The sequence below is a fragment of the Callospermophilus lateralis genome, chromosome 6, assembly GCF_048772815.1.
Source record: "Callospermophilus lateralis isolate mCalLat2 chromosome 6, mCalLat2.hap1, whole genome shotgun sequence".
Taxonomy (NCBI): Eukaryota; Metazoa; Chordata; class Mammalia; order Rodentia; family Sciuridae; genus Callospermophilus; species Callospermophilus lateralis.
In genome coordinates, this window is record NC_135310.1 from 63,412,389 (window position 1) to 63,433,102 (window position 20,714).

Sequence of the window (20,714 nt, forward strand, 5' to 3'; positions counted from 1 at the left end):
GAATATACCAACTTTTTATCATAATGGTGGTAAGTAAATATCTTTAGGATGTCATTTTCCCAGTGGACAAGCTAAAATTGTAACTGTTTCAAATAATGATTTTTACACTGCTGAGGAACTAATAAGTATATGTACTGAGAGAAATTTAAGTTGACAGTAAAAATATTGACAGTTAACCTATGGCTTAAAACCAAGAGCAGATGGAAATCTCTTGCATGATTTTCAATTCATTAAGCAATGTAATACTTTATTTTCTAGAAATTTTAGTTCAGGGAATGAGAGTGGTGGTGACACAGTGAGATAAATGAACTCACTTCTTAATGTGCTGAAAGTATAGAAAACAAAATACTAGAAAGAATTTTTAAGATTTGGTAGTATATTTGATGTTTGAAATTTTTGATATCACAATTTAATTGGTACATTATTATCTCTGAAATTCAGTTAATTATAAGAAAATACTAACACAGTGTTCCAAATTTGAGGTGAGATAGATAGCCAAGCTTCGTATTTATTATTATCATTTAATAATTCATTTAATAGTTTACTTCATAGCCTTCTTAATATTTCCTACTAATAAAATGGCTTCTTTATTTTATTTTATATTTTATTTTTTTTTAAAGAGAGAGAGAGAGAATTTTTAATATTTATTTTTTAGTTTTCGGCGGACATAACATCTTCGTTCGTATGTGATGCTGAGGATCGAACCCGGGCCGCACACATGCCAGGCGAGCGCGCTACTGCTTGAGCCACATCCCCAGCCCTTATTTTATATTTTCATGTGCCACTCATTTCCAGTTTTGGAGAATTTCTACTTTTTTAACAGATGGGCATATTTCTCAAGGGCATTTATTTTTTATTAATTTTAGTTATGCATAACAACGGGGGTCATTTTGACATAACTAAATAAGCATGGAATATAATTTCCCCAGTTTAATTCCCTGTACTTCTCTTTTACCTGTCCTCTTCCCTTCCCCATTTCCTTTCCTCTACTCATCTTCCTTCCTTCCTTCCTTCCATAGTGCACTATGGATATACATTAAAGGTGAAGTTCACTGTAGTATATTCATATTTGTATATAGGAAAGTTTGAGCAGACTCATACCACTGTTCCTTTCCCTGTCCCTCCTCCCATCCTTCATTCCCTTCCTCTAGTCTACTGACCTTTCTGCTAAATTCATGAGATCCCCTTTCCCCTTTTCTTCCTTTCCCTTATTTTGATCTAGCTTCTACATATGAGAGAAAACATTCATTTTAGTCAAGGACTTTTAATAAAAAGGATTGTTAGTAGGTTATTTCTATGTGTATTTATAATAACATATCTTGTGTTGTTTTGGTTTTGTCAATATTCACAGAAGTTCTGTTTAATTTATTGTAGCATGATAAAAAATATTAATTAATGGCCAGTAAATGTTTTATATGTTTGAGATCTCAAAATTCATTTTAGGTCTGTTTATACCTAATTCTAGTAGCATATTTTTCTGTAAAAATTTGTAGTCTCATCATTGCCATTTTAAATTTACTAAGTTAGCCAAGTCATTTGGATTTGTAGTACTTCACACTTTAAATATGCATTGTTTAATCTACTTCGTTGTGCTTGCTACTTATTGTTCTGTACAATGTTACCTGCTAAATTTTGCAGTTGACAGTTCATTAAAAAATGATAGCAATGATATTGCTAGTTCAGCAGGATTGTGTATTAAGAATTTATTCATTTCTGATCTAAAAAACTAAGATTATCATCTCCACAGTGACTTCAAGACAGACAAACTAATATCAAAATGAAATAAATAAATTGTTGAGGACAATAATTTAGCCCCCATTCCAGTTTACCCGGCAAAGCACAATTTAGTTGTTGATTATTATCAGTCACTATAGTTTGATATACTGGTTAAGAACTTTGTTTTTTTTTAATTATTTCTTACATACATCACAATAGAGGAGTGCATTACATTCATAATTTTTTTGCATTGCAATTCTTAATATACCTTTATACCACAATTTATCAAATCTCTGTTTGTATATAAGGTATGTTGACACCAAATTCAAATCTTCATACATGAATTTTGTATAATGAAGGCCAACTTCTTGAGCTATTCTTGCTATTCCCATCCTCCCTCCCACCCCTATTCCCTATCTAGAGGTAATCTTCCTCCCTTGCTCTTTATCCCAACCCCATTTTGAATCACCCCCCTTATATCAGAGAAGACATTTGACATTTGTTTTTTTGGGATTGGCTAACTTCACTTAGCATAATCTTCTCTAATGCCATCCATTTCCCTGCAAATGCCATGATCTTATTGTTTTTTATTGCTGAGTAATATTCTATTGTGTATAAATGCCACATTTTTTTTTTTTTATCCATTCATCCACTGAAGGACATCTAGGTTGGCTCCACAGTTTAGCTATTGTGAATTGTGCTACTATAAACATTGATGTGGCTGTGTCCCTGTAGTATGCTGTTTTTAGGTCCTTTGGGTATAGTCCGAGAAGAGGAATAATAGCTGGGTCAAATGGTGGTTCCATTCCCAGTTTTCCAAGGAATCTCCATACTGCTTTCCAAATTGGCTGCACCAATTTGCAGTCCCACCAGTATCCTCGCCAGCACTTGTTGTTGTCTGTCTTCATAATGGCTGCCACTCTTACTGGAGACTCTGCGTCTAATAGAAGAAAAAGTAGGCCCTAATCTCCATCACGTAGGACTAGGCCCCAGCTTCCTTAATAAGATGCCTATAGTACAAGAATTAAAACCAAGAATCAACGAATGGGATGGATTCAAACTAAAAAGTTGTTTCTCAGAAAAGATATAATATGTGAGGTGAATAGGAAGCCTACATCCTGGGAACAAATTTTTACCCCTCACACATCAGATAGAGCTCTAATCTCTAGGGTATATAAAGAGCTCAAAAAGATAAGCACCCCCACAAAAAAAAACCCAAATAATCCAATCAATAAATGTGCCAAGGACCTGAGCAGACACTTCTCAGAAGAGGATATACAATCAATCAACAAACATACGAAAAAATGCTCATCATCTCTAGCAATCAGAGAAATGCAAATTAAAACTACTCTAAGATACAACTTTGGTTTTTATTGGTTATCTCATGCATTTTTTGAACCATCTGTTGATGGACTATTTCCTAATCCATTTCCACAGTAGATACTAAATTCTGATTTTTTTGTTCTGCCACTCTGCTTTTAGAGGATCCAAACAACTCACTATGAAAAAGTAAATAGATTTATAATTCCAGCTTCATGCTAAATGGTCTGCTTTTATGAAGTTTACATAAAAACTCTGAGCCTACTTATTGCATCAAAATTTCTTATCCCCTGAGTCCCACTGTTGGGGTTGCTATGTGTATTTGTTACCCTTCACCAAATATGTGTTTTTAGTGTAGGTAGTGTATATACCAGTTGCTATTAAAGGGCGGTATTTGAAAACTGAGTTTCAATGGTAGTTTCTCCTAAATTGGAATAGGCTTAGTACTGATGAGCATTCTTTTAATCTCCTTTTCAGGCTGCTTTTACTCCTGGACCTTTTTCAAATAAAAATGCCTATCAATATATGTTACTTTCAAAAAAATTTATTTTTATTTTACATTACAAATGTGTGTATGTGTGTGTGATTTGTACATTTTACACTATAGTTACCTTCAGAGCTTTAAATAACTGCTTAAAATTATAGCTTAAGGAAAAATTTTCTTGAATTTACTGTTGTCTATTGTAAATTAAATGTTATTTTGGGGTATTTTAAACACATTTTATTATATATGAGTAAAAGTGGCCACAAAAATATTTATTTTTGAATGATACAAATGAAACTTAAATAATGTATTTGACTTTTCCACTATTTTTGGTTGTCTTTTCTTTTGTTATAGATGCTTGTTACCACACCAGAAAAATGGGATGTAGTGACAAGAAAGAGTGTTGGGGATGTTGCTCTTTCCCAAATTGTAAAACTCCTTATTCTTGATGAAGTTCATTTGCTGCATGAAGATAGAGGACCAGTATTAGAAAGCATAGTTGCACGTACTTTACGGCAGGTAAGAGAAAGTTATTTGTAAGTTTATTTTGAGAAAACGAGTAAGTTTTTAATCCTAAAATATAGAATTCAAAGGAAAACTTGATATGCATTATTCTCGGGGATAAAGGTAATTTTAGTATGAAGAAACACTTAACTGTTTCATTTTCACATTAACTATTTAGTTTGTTCCAAATCTTATTTCATTGATGTCTCTTTAATCAAAATAAGTATAGGAAAACTTCTATTCTAAACCTGTGTTGTAAAGTTGATCCAATATTCACTAGTCAGAATTAAAATATTTTACAACATAAGGAACTATGTTGTAAAATATAGTTCTTCTCTGCATTGTATCCTCCAAAAATCTGAATGTGATTTATATTTTTTCTCATATATTGGATAAAATAAGATTTGATTGCCACATAGCCATAATTTTAACTAATATTTTTTTTTTAAAGGGGCATGTTTATGTTGTTTCTAGGTTTGGGCCTTTTTGGTAATTTATAAAATAGTAGAAACAAATAATTGGTAAATTCACCAATGCCAGGAGTATTAGGATATTCTTTGTTGGCTATTTTTTTTTTAATAAGTGAAAGGATATGAACTCTTAGAATAGTCATGGATATTAAAGTGAAGTTTTCTGGTAGATTGTACATGTATGGAAAATAGATGAACACAGGTTTTTCAAACTCATTAAGAACTCCGTTTCCTCAACTCCCCATTTGTTATTGTCTTTTATTCATATTCTCTTGCCTTAGTATTCTTCCTAAAATAGCCAAGACCTGATGACCAATCAGTCTGTTGTCAAAAACCTTAAGTTACTTACCTCTGAGTACCTGGCAAAATTACAACAGCAAGTCAGCTGAATTGTGTCTATTTCTAGCCAGACTGCTCATCATTAGAGGAGAAGATCACACAGTGGTGTAGACTAGTGTCAGTATATATTCATAGAATATGATATACACTACATATTCATGGGTTCTGAATTTACCTGAATTGCTGGGATTACCCTGTAACATCTAAGCAGCTTTTCTTCTATTTCCCTAATGTGACCATTACTAAGCTTCCTTAGTCTCCTTTATCACTCTCCCACATTTTGTCATGCCTCATTCTTAAATGAGAGCACTTTTTACTGAAAGGAAATAAAGTCCTTCATGCTTGAACTCCTCAAATTCTGTTCTTTCCCCTAACCAGAAAAGAATCCTGCCTCTCCTCCTGCCATCATAAGGATTCCATCATTATATTCTTAACCTTTTCTTAGAGGTCTCTTTTCCCCTTGCCTCAGACCCCATTTATTTGACTCTGTAAGTTACCCCTTTTCTTTCTTCTATATCTTTATTTTCTGTCTCTTAGTGGCCACTGTCTCGTTAGCGTAATAGAATTAAAAAGTCTTTTGATCTATACCAGAAAACTTCCCTCAAATTTATCCTTCTCCAATAATTTTGCTCCATAAATTTCCTTACCACCTAGCTTCTTGAAATATTAATGTATCTTCACTGTTTTCCTTTTGATTTTTCAACCTCTGCAGTCTGGTCACTGCTTGAACTCAATCAACATACATAAAATATTTTTACCAGTATCACCAGTTACCAAAGGATAGTTTTCAAACCCAGTCTTTTTTAACTTGTGATGTTAGTAATTTTGATATTGGATACTACTCATCATTCCTCAGTCTTGAAACTTGTTTGCTTTGGATCCATGATGATACCCTGTCCTAATTTTTTACATGACTTTTTCCCCATCTATCTGCTCTTTCTCAGGCTCCTTTACTTCTCTCCTGTCTTCATTATTAATGTTTATATTCTCTAAGATTCTGTTACCTGAAATTTTTTTTCATTCTAAATATGTATCCAAGAAAACAATACTTTTGTGCCTACCTTACCTAAATCTTTATATGTCATTACAGATGGGGGGTGTGTGTGTGTGTGTGTGTGTGTGTGTGTGTATACAGGTTGAGTATCCCTCTTCTAAAATATTTGAGTCCAGAGTGCCTCATATTTTAGATATTTTTTGGTAGGGAAGAGGATTTTGGAATATTTGCATACCAATAATGAAATTCTTTGGAATGAGACCCAAACCTAAACACAAAATTCACTTATGTTTCATATACATCTTAGACACATAGCTTGAAGGTAATTTTATATACCATAGTTTTAGTGTACCTACATTTTTACTATGACCCGACATAAAATTTCAGGTGTGGAATCTTTTATTTGTGGCAGCATGTTGCTACTCAAAAAGTTTCAAATTTGGGTGCATTTTGAATTTCAGATTTTTAAATTAGGGATGCTCAACCTGTGTGTGTATATATGTAAATATTGTATTTAAAAATTTTTTTCTGCTGATTTCTACCTACATTCAAATTCAGCTTTATGTTTCTGCTTTAGTTTTCCATAAATATCTTTGCTAATCATGTTACAACTCTGTTATCTTTTCTGTATCAGTATAAATAAGATTGTACTCCACTTGTTTCTAAGCCAAAACCCTGGAAGATACAGCCAGATTTTCCTACTTCCTTAACATTCCATCTGAATATCTAGTTTAATAACAGTTATTTTATATTTCATATCCTGAAGATCTCTGATCCATATCCATGCATAGGAATTTAATATATAAAACTTTAGGAAATGATATTTTGTGCCAACCGAGTTTTAAATGTTCCTATGTATACCTTCTAGTAAATGAAGTATAAAATTCTAGGCATTAATGATTTAATTGTATCAAACAAACTCTCAGTGCATTGCAGCAAATATAGAAGAGGGTTTTTTTGGTAACTTTGGAGTGGATATCTAAGCAACATCATAAACTCCAAATGTTATAAAGGAAAACTGTGCCACATTTCATTGTGTAAATATTAAAATATTCTGCCCAGTCATGATAGTAAGGATATCACCCTAAAAGTTAAAATTCAAGTGACTGCATATCAGAAATTATTTGTTACACACTTTTCAATAGAAATAAGCATACTGAGAAAGATTGAAAAGATACTTGAAAGAAATCCAAACCAATATTTCTATTAGATTAGCAAAACTGAAAATGAAATGTAATTCCATTCACTAACATCAACCCTATGTTTTTACTTCTAGGAATCTAAACTATGGAAATAATAACACAAACTCACAAAGATGTATTAGTACTAGTATTCACTAAAGCTCTCCTCCCGCTCTTTTTTTTTTTTTTTTTTTTTTGAATGCTGTGGATTGAACCCATTGCTTAACACATGCTATATACTGAAAGAGACAAGGCTATATACTGAAATACACCCCTAGCCCAAAGTTCTCTTTTTACATCAAAACATTTTGAAAACCATCCAAATATTCAATACCAGAAATGGTTTAATATATTTCAGTATGTTCATACAAATGAAATTCTATCTTTAAAAAGAATAAGGTAGGGCCATATGACCTGGGCTTAAAATAGTCTATGTTATTATTCATTGAGCAAACAAGCTGTTCTATTTATTTGTGTATCATAAAAAGTATGCTATATGTGTACTTTTGTTCATTATATTACCCAGTGAATACTTACTAAGCACTTACATTTTGCCAGATCATAGTTTTAGGTGCTTTAGATATAATGGTAAACAAAACAAAGTTTTTGTTTTTATTTACATTTTTAAATGTTTTTGTTAGTCCATTATAATTAAACATGATAGTGGGGATCATTTTGACATCATACATGCATGGAATTAATTTGCTCCATTTCAGTCTCTAGTACTTTCTCCTTCCCTTTCTTTTCTTGCTCTCCCAGTTCCCCTTCTTATCTACTGGTTATTCTTATATTTATTTATAGTTTTTTTTTTTTTGGTTGTTCAAAACATTACAAAGCTCATGATAAATCATCTTTCATACATTTGACTCAATTGGATTATGAACTTAATTGGTACTTTATAGATACACAGTGAAGGAGGAATTCATTGCGGTGTGTATGTGCATAACATAATTTGGTCACTTTCATTCCTGAGTTCTTAACTTTTTCTATACCTTCTCTCTCTCTACCTTCTTTCTTTGTTCCACTGATCTTTTCTGGTTTCATGTAATCACTGCCCACCCTCCATTTTGGTGTAGCTTCTGTATATGAGAGAAAATATTCAACCCCTGACTGAGTCTGGCTTATCACTTAGCATAATGTTTTCTATGTCCATCCATTTACCAACAAATTCCATAATTTCATTCGTTTTTAATGGCTGGTTAAAACTTCATTGTATATGTATATCACATTTTCCTCATCCAGTCATTAATTGAAAGACATGTGGGCTGATTTCATAATTTGACACTGTGAATCATGCTGCATTAAACATTGAGGCGGCTATATTGCTATACTATGTTGATTTTTAGTTCTTTTCGATAAACACCTTGGAGTAGGATAGTTGAGTCATAAAGATGGTTCCATTTCTAGTTTTTTGAGGAATGTCTACACTGCTTTCCAGAGTGGTTGTATTAATCTGCAGTCTCACCAGCAATGCATGAGTATACATTTTGTTCCCCATCCCCAGCATCTATTATTATTTGTGTTCTTGGTAATTGCATTCTAACTAAAGTGAGATGAAATCAGTGTAGTTTTGATTTGCATATCCCTGATTGCTACTTATGTTGAACACTTTTTTCATGTATTCATTGTCTTTGTGTTTTTTCTTTTGAGAAATGTCTGTTTAGTTCCTTTTTTTTCATTTATTATTTGAGCTTTTTTGGTGTTAAGTTTTTTATAGATATATATTTTATACATTCTAGATATTAATCGTTTGTCAGAATAATAGCTACCAAATATTTCTCTCCCATTCCATAGACTTTTTGTATGTTTTTGTTTTCTTTGCTATGCAGAAGTTTTTTAATTTGATGTCCTGCCGTTTATTAACTCTTGTTATTATTTCCTAAGTTTTAGATGTTCTGTTGACAAAGTCATTGCCTTTACCTCTTTATTGGAATGTTGACCTATGGTTTCTTCCAGGAGTTGCATACTTTCTGATCTAATTCCTATGTATTTGATCCTCTTGGAATTGACTTTTGCACAGAGTGAAAGATAGGGATCTAGTTTCATTCTTCTACATATGGATATTCAATTGTACTAGCACCATTTGTTAAAAGGCTGTTTTGTCTAACATGTAGTTTGGCACCTTTGTCAAGGATCAGATGACTGTATATGTGTGGGTTTATTTTCATGTCTTTTCTATTCCAGTGGTCTTCTTGTGTATTTTTATGTCAGTACAATGCTGTTTTTCTTACCATAATTCAGTAGTACAGTGTGAAATCAGGTTTTGTGATTCCTGTCATTGTTTTTCTTGCTCAGTGTTGCATTGGCTATTCTTCCAAATACATTTTAGAACTGTTTTCTCTAGTTCTGTGAGAAATGTCATCAGTACTTTGGTAGGGATTACTTTGAATCTGTAACTTTTGGTAATAGGGTCATTTTGACAATATTGTTTGCCTGTCTGAGAATATGTGAGGTCTTTCCATTTTCTAAGGTCTTCTTTAATTTCTTTCTTCAGTGTTATAAGTTTTTATTGTAGAGGTCTTTCACCTCCTTGATTAGATTTCTTCCCAATGTTTTTGGGTTTTTTTGGTTTTAGTTTTTTGTAAATTATATAATTTTCATAATTTTTTCTCAGCAGACTTATTATTGGAGTAAAGGCAAGCTATTGATTTATGAGTGTTGATGTTTTATCCTGCTGTTGTGCTAAATTTGTTCATAAGCTCCAGCAGTCTTCTGGTAGAGTTTTTATTTGTTTTTTGATTTTCTAAATATAGTATGTCATCAGAAAATATAATTTAAATTATTTTTAGGCTGGTGTAGAATGAGGTGTATATGTGTACATGAAAGAATATGCAGCAAGCTGGAAAAATGATTTCTTAAAAGTAAAGGGACAGGGGGCTAGGATTGTGGCTCAGAGGTACAGTGCTCGCCTACTGTGCATGAGACACTGGGTTCCATCCTCAGCACTACATAAAGATAAAATAAAGATATTGTGTCCACCTATAATTAAAAAATAAATATTTTTTTAAAAAGTAAAGGGACAGGGCTGGGGTTGTAGCTCATCAGTAGAGCACTCTCCTAGCACATGTGAGGCACTGGGTTTGATCTTCAGCACCACATTTAAATAAATAAAATAAAGATATTGTATCCACCTACAACTAAAAAAAATTTTTTTTTAAAAGTAAAGGTACAGTATTCTTGGGATATATGATCACTTTTATCATATAAATGAAAAATATGTATATATGCACATAAATACAGAGGGTTGAAATGTTCAAAGAAGATTTATAAAAATTAAATATTTTAGCTAATATCAATTTAATAATAATTTCACAGGTATAACTAGTTGTAAAATATAGTTGAAGCATTGAGAAGTATCTCCAAGTCCTTTTTTACTACAGTGGATATGTTCTGGTACAGATTTTATGTATAAGACCTCAAAAAGAAGTATTCAGTACACTTTTTACACAAAAGAGAGGTATTTTGATCATGAAACATTTTCATTTTATACCTAAATACTTAAATAGCGTAGTTCAAATTGTTTAGGAAACCATGCTGCATGAATTCATACATTCTACATTTACCTGCAATGAACTTGTTGGACCATGTCCATCCAGTTAAAAGCATCCCACAGATAAAGAATTTCCTGCAAGTATAAAACATTAGAGGCCAAGTAAATAGCATTAGTACATTTGCCAGAAGGTCTATCATTCACATCTTTTTATAAGGGGATTTATTTAACTAGGACAGCTTTCTCTTCTTTACCCCTTTGTCCCCATAGAGGGAGAAAGTAGAATGTAGTCTTGCTGCTAATTCTTTCTGTATATATGTACACACATACATACACCCACCCATATGCATGTAACTTGTATATGTTTAAAGCAATCATATCTTCATAAATGTTTTTGCAAATATAAATATAGAATATGATTTTATATATGGTTTATAAATATGATAAATGGTATAAAATGGGATATTTTATGTATCATTTAATTATATAAATATATAATTAATCTTAAGATATAATGTTATGGACATATAATTTATAATTAAGTAATATATTAATTCATACCTCACATTATCATCTCCATAATCATTTTCCATTTATGTTTCCTTATAATCATTTGCTAAATAATTGTTTATTATCTTAAAAATATTTTCAAATTCCTTAGCTGGATAGTAAAGATTATTAAATCCTGATCTTTCTTTCTGATTTTAACAGCTGTTGAAAAGTAGACATACATGTTGACTACTGTGTTTATGATTCTCATATTTCCAATATATTAGTGCAGTGCTCATGAGTGTTTAATAGAAGCAAAGTTCCTGTTTTTTGTTTATTGTGATTACCATATGTGCCCCGTAGATGGCAGTGTTTTACATCATTCTATATTTGTTACTAATGTAGACCTGTGACAGGAAGCTGTTCCAGTGAAGTTTCTGTCCATGATCTGAAATTACGTGCTAGAGACGAGACTAAATACCCAACACACATGAAATGATGGGGAGAAATTTAGAAAAGATAGAAATACAAGAACTCTTAAATATGTTGTATTCAACAACATTGATCTGGTATTAGTTGTCTCAGTTACTTTGATTTCACTGAGTAGGGAGACTGTCCAAATTTAGATTTTTTTGTGTGAGGCGAAACATGAAAGTTTAGTCCCTCATTTTTGTGTTAAATGATAAAAATAAATCTTTAAAGCACTATTTTTATATCATTTTGAACAATGGACTCTTTAGGGAAATATCTGTGGCGTAAAAAGCTGGGATCTGGTTTAGGACATAAAACTCCAAATTTTTCTTATTTCAAGTAAAGTATTTCTCAAAGGACTTCATTATGTTAAAATTATGAGTTATACTTTTAGATTAAAAACATGCTTGTTCTACAATGGATTTTTAGCAGAAAAATGTCTTTGGTGATTGCTAGGGGACCAGGTGTGTAACATCAAATGAGCTTAAAATTTTGTTCAGTAAATTTTTTATTTTAAATAATAATTTTAAAAAGAAATATAACTTCTATTTCTTTCCAGATTACTATGGACACTATATATAACTATAGAGTAATTAAAATCATTCTAATTACTTTGTATAATGAAGGAGTTTTCTTAAATGACAGGTGTGATAATATAATATTCCATTATTTGGAGTTCTTTGCATTTGGTTCAGTTTGGTTTGGGTTTTTGCTGATATCTGTATGATTTCTTTAGTGAAAACAAATTGATGGTGATGTGTTCTATATGTGTGTATATTTTGATTTCCACCCAATTCTGTCAGTTTTTGATTCTTCCTATTTATACTTCTATATATATTCTCTACATGGGTCTTATTTAGTTTTGCATCCTTAGTTCCTACAGATTAAGTGGTACTCCAGTGTTGATGGAGGAGTAATTCTGGGAGTATTACTGTTATTCATATTGGGCTGATTTGCTTATTGAGTCTAACAAATTAGATTCAGCTGATTTGTCAACAACTTCCTCAAAAAAACGGCTGTGAAATTGATAGCAGCATCATGAGATCATAATGGTGTGTTTTAATTACCAAATGAATAGAAGCTTTGTGGGTTTTGGTTTTGATTTTTGTATTTGGTACTAGGGATTAAATCCAAAGGCACTTTACCACTGAGCCACATCCCCAGCCCTTTTCAATTTTTTTTTTTTTTTTTTTTTAATTTTGAGACAGGGTTTCCCTAAGTTGCTTAGGGCCTTGCTGAGTTGCTGAGGCTGATTTTTGAACTTGGAGTACTCATGCCTGAGCCTCCCAAGCCTCTGGGATTATAGGTTTGTGCCACTATGGTGTTGATTGGAAGTTTTGACCATCCATTAATATTATCTTTGTGGGTATATTACATTGTTATCAGAGAATTTACCCTAAATGTTTTTAGTTTGAGGAAGTTAATGAGTTTTTGTTGACCTAATAATATGTTACATTGTTATAAATTTTTATTGCTATTTAATATAAATTCCTATGCATATTTTTAAAGTAGGGAGTTCTATTATGTATCTGTTGGATCAAGGTTGTGAATTGTGAGCTTTAGAGTTTTGCATGGTAAGACCCTCAGTTGATGTCTGAACTGATTTCCTTCTACAATTTTTAGAAGGTCCTATTAATAGGACACATAATACTGATTTTAGTTAAATTAATGTAAACAACCCATACTTATTTAAAGTAACTTCCAATTAACATAACCCATGTAGGTTGAATCCACACAGAGTATGATAAGGATACTTGGACTGTCTGCAACCTTACCCAACTACCTTGATGTTGCTACATTTTTACATGTTAATCCCTACATTGGACTTTTCTACTTTGATGGCCGTTTTCGTCCAGTACCTCTTGGACAGACATTTTTGGGGATTAAAAGTGCAAATAAGGTAAAATACTCATTTTAATAATTATATTTTTCTAAAAAATATTTATGTTGACTTACTGTTGAATGCTTGTCTGGAAATTAAGACTGCAAAAGACTATTTTAGTAGCATTCCTAATGTGCTTTCTAAGACAAAATCAAATATACGTCCTCAATGACTGGTAGTTGAATACATCTTACAGAAAGGTGCTTGTAGTAGTTTGTATTGCTATTTTCAATGTATATTTTGTGTTCTTAGTAAAATTTCAGAAAGTTCCTTTGACTGAAACCCATTGTAAAACAATGAGAGCTCTACTAAACCAGTAATAAATATTTTAATATAATGTTAACAAAATAATAAGATAAATTATATAATGAAAAATAATTTTGTGGTAGCAACCATAAGGGGAGATATTATGTTTAATTTAAAATGTTTTATAATTATCATATATATATAATGTCATTTCTAAAATTCTATATAGTGCTTCAAAACTTTGCTTATCTAATTCCTTAAGTAGTACTATTTAAGTAGTACTATTTGCATTATTAGAGTGCTTATTACAGACTAATTTGATAATATGAAGGAAAACTTTGTTTAACATTTTATACAAAACTGTGTTTAACATTTATTTTTTATTATTCTCTTCAACAACCTATATTTTTCTTTAGAAGAAATAACTATAGGATGTATGATAAAACTTACAGCCTTTTGACCTCCTTAGTAAAGAGAACAAGATGCAATCATATGCTATCATGTCAAACTTGTTCTTTATTGTGTTAATTTACTTCTTTCTAAAAAAATATTTTATTTGTAAAATAGAGCCTTATACTATTGTAAGTTAAATATTCGCTAATAGATTTTAGAAATGACTGTTACAATAGATATGTACACTAATTGCATTGCATTGCATTGCAGTTAGATCTTTCAAATTTTAGAGATCTTGTTCAGATTTATTCATAATAAATATCACAATATGGTAATATTATATGAATATTAAAATATTTGTTGATTGTTTTAAGTGCTCTCTAGTATTACTTGATGCTTGTTTTTTCAGTCATGTTTAATATATATTTGATTATTTAGTTCATTTTAATGTATCAGAGTGATAAATGTGGAACTGCTTCTTTATGGCTTTAGATTATATTTTGCTTTATATTTAAATGTTAGCAGATGGTTATCATAGAGATATTAGGAAAAGAAAATTGTTACAGATTTCTGTCATTCATCTTAAAACTTATTTTCTTTCAACTGCATCATACAAATTGATAAATCCTTAAAACTAATTAAAATTTTTATCACAATATGTTAGCATCATACTCATGAAAGGAATGGTGTCAGAAGATGAGCTATCAATTATTTTGAAGATTTAGAAATTTAGAAATTTTTAAAACTTATATATTTAAATAGTGTAAATAGTGAATTATGCTTTTTAAAATAAATGTAGACTTTTGTCTTATTAAATTTATTAGTATTATGCTAACTTGAAATATGCAATGGGTAACCATTAAGTCTTCCCCCAAGGTGTTGTCAATATGTTTTATAACCAGTTGTTATTTTGTCATTTATTATAAGAAGACATCCTTGTAGACTTCCCAATTTCATTCCAAAATTCATAATATGATCCCGTTGTTAGAAAAGAATATGACAAAGTGCTATAAGTAATGTTCAATATTTGGACTAAGGGCTTTGTACAGAATTCAACCCAAAGTGTACTGAAAAGTTATTGGGATTTATTTGGTGATAATAGGGTTTTTTTTTTAAGTCATTGGTGGAAATAAATTATCCTATGATCACCCTAACCTATTTAGCCACTATCATTTAAAATAGTTCTAGATTTTAAAAATGTTTATTTTATTGAAATAAAAAATCCAAATTATATTCATTTCACACATACATGAACCTTTTCCTCACCTTCTTACCTTTTTTGTTAGACACTTCCTCATCATTAATAGGGAAAAGGAAACCCTTTTTTTAATTCAGTTTGTATATTAGGTTTTCTAATTAATCTGAAAACTGTTTCTGTGAAAAAATACACATTACAGAAATTGTCTGTTTCCTAGGATCCATCTCAATATGCCATTTGCCATCCCACCTGAAGTGTTCTCACAACTTTGAGAATTAAAAAGGAAAAATGTATATATAGATTATGGAATGAAATAAAAGAAAAGCAGCCTTTTCTAGGGAAAGTAGAGAGAACTTTTAAAGTTATTCTAAAATATCTATAACTAGTGTATTATTCTTAAAGATAGTGTCTTTTAAAAACTTGGCATTCTATCTATGAGTAAGAGGAAGGGGCAATCTGAATCTTTGAAGTATTTCATCAGTAGTTTTAATTGCATTGTATTTGTTTCTTATGGGAAGTTTTATGTATTTGTTGCTTCTGTGTATACTAGTCTAAGAGGTAAAAAAAAAAAGGATGCATTATAATTGATGAAATTTTATTTCTAGGTAGAAAGCTTATAACATTTTATTTGATATTTTTTATGTTTTATAAACTTTAAGATGCAGCAGTTGAATAACATGGATGAAGTATGCTATGAAAGTGTTTTGAAGCAAGTAAAAGCTGGACACCAGGTACACTTAATTTATTTTATCATTTTTTAAAGACTACTTATTGATAAAAATTTCTAATTTTTAGATTATTCATGGAAAACTTTTCTTTGAATTATGGGACAGTGACTCAAAGGTTTTATTTCTTAAAAATTGCTGTACTCAGTAAGTAATCATATCCCACAAAAATAATCATAGATAATATTGACATCCCACTATTAATAGGTCATGCATTTTGTTTGACATTTTTAATACAAAAATTAAAGTTTAAAAAAGCACCAATCTGTATTAGCTCATATTTTTAATCCATATCTTCTTACGTAATACAAAATTTTTAGTGTTAAATTATTATTACTATTTTTATGAATTTGTTTTAATTGAAACACACACACATATAAAATAACATTTTGTATTGTTTTATGGTGTTCATGAATTAAGCAGTTTGGGGATAGGTGTGTAACTCAGTGATAGAGTGCTTGCTTGCCTAGTATGCACAAAGCCCCTATTTAGATCTCCACCACTGCAAAGTAAGAGAAAAGAGAATAGCAATTTTATTTTAAAACTCATTTTTATCCAAAATTTTTCAATTAAGATTGTCAGTTAAAAAAAGAATGATAATAATTGCTTATGTAAAAATTGATCATAGTTCAATTGTTTATGTTTGTTTGGGTAGATTTGTTAAAGGATTTATTTATTTATATGTACAGTGTTAACCTTCAATACATATGATATGTTTTTCTGGCCTTTTGGTTTTTAAATTCCTTTTAAGTGCAGGAGAACCTTTTGTCCCCCAGATTAAATCTTCTTTGCAGCACCAATATATATAACATTGTGACTTCACAGCATGGGACACCACCCAGTAAACACCCTGGAAACATTTTGCCTATTTTTCGTAAGCAGTTTTGAAATTTGTTTTTCTAAATAATCTTAACAAAATGTGCTTAATTTTAAGAATAACTTTTTTTTATTATTTATTTTATCTTTATTTTTGGTCCTCTTTCTTATATTTATTTCAAACTCTTTTAAAACTTAACTCTATTTATTAATGTTATTTTTAATTGAAAAATAAATACTGATTATTCTAAATTAATATTAAACTAATTCAAAATTATTAATAATAATAGTAGTGTTTGATCTTTCCTAATTCTTATTTTTTCCCTAGCTCTTAATAAATACCTGAAACTGATAAAATTATCATACATTCATTATCTCAGTGAATCTTTCAGCAGCCTCTGAGACTGGAACTATTATTACGCGACAGATGAAGAAAACAAGGTTCTGTGTAAAATAAAGCATGTTCTTGTACTCTGATTTTTTTCTTCTCTTTCACTGTTATGTTGGCTATTCTGGGTCTCCCTTTTATTTTGAACTGTGAGTTAATATTTTACATCAAATTTTTAAATTGTGTTGATATTTCTTCCATCACAAGAAAATTTTTTAAATCTGTGATAGATTCCACTATTTGTGTATATTACTAAATATTTTTTTCTTTTTAAATATTGAAAATTAATATATAAATACAGTGTAATGTGGAACGGACGTTTTATCTTTTAACTCTAGCCATGAAAACACCTGTCACTCTTTGCAGTATCTTTTGTAATTGAACAAACTTGCAAATATTAGGGAAAAATCATAAGAAGCTACTATAGGAATGTTGTTGTATTGTCTCTCTAATTAAGGATATTAATCATTGTTTTTTTTCCCCTCTCTTTAATTAGCACTTACCAGAAATGTAGGTCTCCCAAAAGATACCAAAATCATTGATTTTCAAGTCTCTTTTATAAAACTCAGAGCATTTGTGTTTAACCTATGTATAGATATCATCCTGTATATTTTAAATAATTTCTACATTATTTGTACCACATAATCACAATGTAAGTAGTATGTAAATAGTTACAAGGTATTATTTAAGGAATAATCAAAAGGAAATGTTTATATGTGTTCAGTACAGATGTGATTTTTAAAAAATATTTTCTGTCAGTTCTTGGTTGAATCATGAGGTTGAAAGCATGGATAAGGTACCCACGTACAGATCCTTATAAAGTAAGAGGCCTGATTGTACTTGTTACATTATTATAGATCATAAGCTTGCTTTTCATTGGAATAAATTGTATTTGGAGAGTAAAAAGAAGTTTTAGCAAACTCATGTATCCATGTGAAAACATATATGTAAAATATACACTGTTGTAAATTCTAAGTAATGTAAGAAAGTAGCTTAATAATACCTTTAACTGACAGTAGCATATCTACTTTTAAGGTCTTTGAATCTATGTTTTCCTTTTTTTTTTTTTTTTTTTTCTTAAAGGACTATAGCCTTTATCATGCTGTTTATAATTGTTCTTTTTTACTTTTTTTTTTTTTTTGTACCAAGGATTGAACCTAGGGCCACATTTAACCACTGAGCCAAATCTCTACTCCTTTTTGTTTTTAATTTTGACATGGGATCTTGCTAAGCTGCTCAGGGCCTCACTAAGTTACTGAGGCTTGCCTTGAACTTGCATTCCTCCTGCCTTAGTCTCCCAAGCCACTGGGATTACTGGCATGCATCACTGTGCTCTGCTTAGAATTGTTCTTTAAATAAATTTTTTATACTACTACAGAATTTTAAATATGAATTTATAATTAAAAATGTCTTTGGTAAATAAAATGCAGCTTTATCCCTAAATGTTGGAAAAGGAAGTAGTTCCAATTGAAGAAAATTTTAAATGTGTAATTTAAGGGATCTGAGGAAAACTGTCTCTTCTTTCTTTTCTGGCATAGTTCCATCCCTATAATAGGGACTATGATGTCTCCTTAGAAATCTTGATGTATAAAACAGAGATGCTGGACAGAGATATTTGGTCAGTAGAGATGTGGTCTTCCTGCCAACTTTTCCCAATTTTAGTGTAGATTCATTCATTGCTTTGCTTTTTAGAATGAAAGCTGACTAAGGGCGGGCTCTTATAGTAAGTTTTGATTTATTGTCATAAATCTGGTGCCTCATTACAGAGGACAGACTTCAATGGGATATACAAAGGAAATCTTCAGTGACTAGGGACTGGTTTCCTAGAACATGAGGAGCCTATCAATTGAATGTGGCTGAGGCAGAAGTTGGCAATAAGGATTACCTCTCCAAGTCCTGTCATGACATGACATCCATGAGTGCCAATTCTTTAAGAAGTGTCAACACTAAGCATTCTTCTCTTGTACTCACATCTGGCTAAAACCGCACTGTGGATAATTGTATAATGTTTAATTATTGTTTGAGAGCCTGTGGACAGACTTTGATATCTTAGATTGTATCAGATCTGTGCTGCTCCAAACAAGAATTAAAGTAGATAACTATGACCCTTCTTTAGGCTGTATACATTAAGGAATGAGGAATGAGGTTTAGGAATGAGGTTTAGGCTATAGTTTCAATTCCTGTTCTTGAATGATTTTTGATGATGTTTGTTTTCCATAACAAGAGGATTTACTTAAGCTTTGTAGAAATACCTACATATCTCCTCATTATTTTAATTATAAAAATAAAATGACGTTTTAAAAATAGTTTCTGTTATTTTATCATTATTAATGTAATTTTATACATTTCTCTCTTTGTCTTTTATCCATTCACATATGCAGCTTTTCATTTTGCTCATCCCAGCACTTTTATTATTATTTATAATCCGTTGTAAAATAGAATTACACTGAGTATTCAGTTTTATATTCACTCTTTTTCTTAATGACTAATAAACATAATGTACCTACAATGCTCTTCACTATTTTATTATCTACAGGTAAATAAAAGAATCTTTTTTTCAGGTTCCAATTTGCAAATACGATATAAGTCTGTTTGGACTTTTAATTTTCCCAATCCTCTGACATACACATGATTATTTCCTTTTTTTTTTTTTTTAAGTGATGAATATATAACATGTTAGGCAGCTTCTCAAGGTCATACATCTAGTTAAGGCTGGCACCAGGATTTCAGTACAGGTCCTTTGTTAATAAAAGTTTACATTGCTCCTTTGCCATTTAGCTGACATTGGCTGTTCCTTTATTATTGGTTATTCCCCCATTTTTGAGTACTTTAAATGATTGCAATTATCTATTGTTAATGACAGTGCTGCTGTAATGATTATCTTTCTACCCACTATTATTTTTTCTGTGTAAAAACTTATTTATGCTGCCCAAAGTGGCAAACACTTGTAATCTCAGCTACTCAGGAGGCTGAGATAAGAGGATCATAAGTTCTAGTCCATCCTGGGCAACTTTGTAAGATCCCATCTCAAAATTAAAAATAAATGGGGTCAGGGGTGTGGCTTAGAGGTAGAGCACTCCTAGGTCCAACCTCCAGTACTTCAAAGAAAAAAAAAATGAATTTACATATGACAAGTTCCCAAAGGGTTTTATGACTCAAATGCTACCTTTTTATGATTTGCCACATTATTTTAGAAATGTACTTTTTATTTGCAATTTTTGCAATTTTGCTTATTTGCAATTAGAAAAACCTGTTCTTCCCTGCATTTTTGTTACATACTGTGACCCTATGATATTTTAGCCCCTGTTCTAGTTTTATTAAAATGTGATTTCAATATGATTAGTATGAAAGATATTGACTAAAGAAAGAACTTAACAAATTTAACCCTTGGGCATGCGAAAAAGCAATACTTTCAGGAGAAAGTAATCACTGTTAATTCTACTACCCTGAGATAGCTTCTGTAGGTATATGTCCTTCCATTTCTTAAATGTACTTTTCCCCTTTAATTCCCTGTTCTTTTTTTCCCTTGTATTCCTATAGCTTCTCTAAGCTATTGTATTTTTCTGGTTCAAAACTTTGAGCAATCCATGCATAGAAACAATATTATT

At 30.9% G+C, this 20,714-nt stretch overlaps 1 protein-coding gene across 4 annotated transcripts in view; it reads left to right on the forward strand.

Moving 5' to 3' along the window:
• Ascc3 (activating signal cointegrator 1 complex subunit 3) overlaps nucleotides 1-20,714 on the forward strand; it is a 363,263-nt gene that overhangs the window by 137,524 nt on the left and 205,025 nt on the right. For all 4 annotated transcript variants that reach the window (XM_076858390.2, XM_076858389.2, XM_076858391.2 and 1 more), the window contains 3 exons: nucleotides 3,875-4,039; nucleotides 13,182-13,358; nucleotides 15,837-15,908. In XM_076858390.2, coding sequence (XP_076714505.2) covers nucleotides 3,875-4,039; nucleotides 13,182-13,358; nucleotides 15,837-15,908 — 414 coding nt within the window. The remainder of the gene's footprint in view (nucleotides 1-3,874; nucleotides 4,040-13,181; nucleotides 13,359-15,836; nucleotides 15,909-20,714) is intronic.